The sequence below is a fragment of the Sebastes fasciatus genome, chromosome 15, assembly GCF_043250625.1.
Source record: "Sebastes fasciatus isolate fSebFas1 chromosome 15, fSebFas1.pri, whole genome shotgun sequence".
Taxonomy (NCBI): Eukaryota; Metazoa; Chordata; class Actinopteri; order Perciformes; family Sebastidae; genus Sebastes; species Sebastes fasciatus.
Window position 1 is genome coordinate 23,679,732 of NC_133809.1, and position 3,080 is coordinate 23,682,811.

General features: G+C 39.8%; 1 protein-coding gene across 1 annotated transcript in view; it reads left to right on the forward strand.

The window, feature by feature from the left end:
* The first annotated feature begins 2,440 nt into the window (after positions 1–2,440).
* The window catches only part of metap1 (methionyl aminopeptidase 1), a 15,891-nt gene continuing 15,251 nt past the window's right edge, over positions 2,441–3,080 (forward strand). The window contains exon 1 of the mRNA XM_074609720.1: positions 2,441–2,643. Within this exon, the coding sequence (XP_074465821.1) occupies positions 2,527–2,643 (117 nt within the window). The 5' untranslated portion in view covers positions 2,441–2,526. The remainder of the gene's footprint in view (positions 2,644–3,080) is intronic.

Genomic DNA, 3,080 nt, shown 5'->3' on the forward strand with positions numbered 1-3,080 from the left:
GAATCCAACATCAGATATCCTCCACAGAGATAAACAAAACATTCATTTTGGACCCGCCAAAAGTTTTCAAAAGATTAATTCACAATCATAATATTTTTTTCAGGAAAAGCCAAACTTTTATTTGGCACCTTTCTAAAGGCTCTGTAGATGTATTATTTAAAAAAAAAAATAATATTCGTCTACGTAAAAATGTTATCAATAAGACTTTTAAGGGTGAGAAAATATAGAAAGTTTTCGTTCATTTTCCCTATTATCCTTTGCCTTTGGCAACTTTATTGAGATTTCACAGGTCATCAGTTAATCAACGACTGGATTGACAGAAAATGAATCAACAACAATACTGATGATATATTCATTTTTAATGTTTGGTAGTTAAATCAAGCAGAAAATCCAGATATTTACTGCTTTTCTCAGTTATGTATAACTGTAAATGGAATATATTTAGGGTTAAATTAAGACAAGCATTAGAACACACTCAAAATGATGTATAGCTTGTATAATGTCCATTGATCACTCTCTGAAGCAGTAAAATCATATTCACTCTGTGTTGGGGGAAAGTTTCTGGGGTTTTTTGTATATAAACTGGAAAAACAAAGTTCGGAAACTTGTGTTTGGTCGATTATTTCTCTGTTGTTACAATTCTAATTGTCATTGTATTTTACATGGTTGGAAAGCCTGTTTATTTACCTTCGCAATGATGTCCAACAAGTAAGGATCATGCATTTGTGGGATGAGCAGCATAGCTGATTATGTGGGTAGCGCCCAAGAAAAATTTGCCAAAATGCTCCGTCAATGGTAAACAGTGTATTCTCCTGTTGGTATTGACTCTTGTTTTGAGTTGTTTGGTGGATTGGATGATTGAACTCTCTATCAGTAACAAGGAACAAATAAGACATATTGGCAATTTTACACTTTATTCATTTAATACACCGTCAGGAGCCTCAGTAGCGGTGGAAGATCCATACGCAGCCACAACAGCCTGGCACCTCCTCCTCATGCTGGTCACCAACCTGGTCACACGTTGCTGTGGGGTGGCGAAATTCCTCAACCAGGTTTCGTTGCAGGTCAGCCAGCATGGTTGTGTTGGTCACTCTAACACGTACAGCACGTCCAAGCTGATCCTACAAGTGTTGAATTGGGTTGAGGTGTGGACTCTTGGCAGGCCGTTCCATTCTCTCTACTCCCACATTGTGAAGGTAGTCTGTGATAAAGCTGGCTCTCTGGGGGCGAGCGTTGTCATCTTGGAGGATGAAGTTAGGTGCCAGATTGTGGAGATATGGGATCGCCACTGGCTGCAGAATCTCCTCCCGATATCTCACTGCATTGAGATGGCCTTCAATGATGACAAGCCTTGTTTTGCCAGTGAAGGAGATGCCGCCCCACACCATGACACTGCCCCCACCAAAAGCTGTTACTCCATCGGTTCAACAATCAGCATAGCGTTCTCCACGTCGTCTCCATACTTTGACCCTGCCATCCAACTTTCGCAGACAGAACCTGGACTCATCACTGAACATGACATTCCCCCACATGTTCAGGTTCCATTGTCTGTGTTGTCGACACCAGCGCAAATGGGCCTGACGGTGAAGGGCAGTCATTGCAGGCTTCCTGGTAGCCTTATGAGAATACACTGTTTGCCATTGGCAGAGCATTTTGGTAATTTTTTCTTGGGCGCTACCCACATAATCAGCTGTGCTGCTCATCCCACAAATTCATGATCCTTACAAGTTGGACATCATTGCGAAGGTAAATAAACAGGCTTTCCAACGATGTAAAATACAATGCCAATTAGCATTGTAACAACAGAGAAATAATCGACCAAACACAAGTTTCCGAACTTTGTTTTTCCAGTATATATATATTTTTTATTTCAAAATTACAGTATCCATAGTAACAGCAGAAAACATTAAAAACATTTACATACAAAAGAAGCATAGCGAAAACATAAACAAAGAGCTGTGCCAAACATAAAAGGACAACAGAAATGAAACAAAACCAACATAAAACAAAAAAAAAAACAATAAAAAAATAAAAATAAAATAATAATAAAAAAAGACCACGCGAGAGTATGACAATAATTTCACTTAAAAACTTTAAAGATTTTGCATACATTCGTTGTTTTCATTGCTTTTCTTGTTTTGTGAGGAAGAAATTGTCGAAAGATATAATTCCATTTCTTTTATAAATAAAAATAAATTAGGCTTTTTTTCTGGGTAAATTTACACAGAATTAAAATTATATTAATAAGAAAAAATGCATTACTGTCTTTGTCACTGTAATCATAGCAACCAAATCTAATATTTCTATAGTACAGTGCAAAATCTGAGAAAAAAATGTTAACAAGTATAAAATTACTCCAATAATGAGAAAGTTTCTGCTCATTGGACGCGAGCTGTGCAACGTGACGTCACCCCACTTTTGCACATGCGCAGTAGTGTGCTCTGTCTCTGTGCTGTGCTGCTGCTTCTCTGCTGCGACTCCACCCCTCCTCCTCCTCCTCCTCCTCCTCCTGCAGACCGAAGAGGCATGGCGAGCACCGAGGCTAGAAGGGAGTGTGAGACAGAGGGTTGCAGCAAGGACGCCAAACTCCAGTGTCCCACATGTATCAAGCTTGGTATTCAAGGCTCCTATTTCTGCTCACAGGTACTCGCTGCGTTTTGTCCGGTTTGTCTAAAGCGTCGGCAGCAGCAGCCTCTCACACCTATAGGCCCTCTCTCTGTGTCATCACGAGGCTGCTAACTAGGCAAGCTAGGTAGACATGTGTCTCTGTAAACCGCTAATAACGCGTTTGATTGCCTTTTGTCTGTGTTATAACGTTGTAGAGATTGCATAGGATTAACAATGCAGTCATCGATGGTGAACTGATTCTATATATCCGTGACTGTAGACCATTTAGCGAGCTAACCGGTGGCTGATTAGCTCAAGTGAGTCCCTGTTACGTCCCTGCTAAATAGCCTTTAGTGTGGACTTCATATGCTGTAAGACTGTATGAAATAATGCATATTGTGCAGGTGTTTTAGTAATGCAATAGAATGCAAGTGATGATGAGTAGTAGGTGTTAAGTTCCACAGAGTTAATGT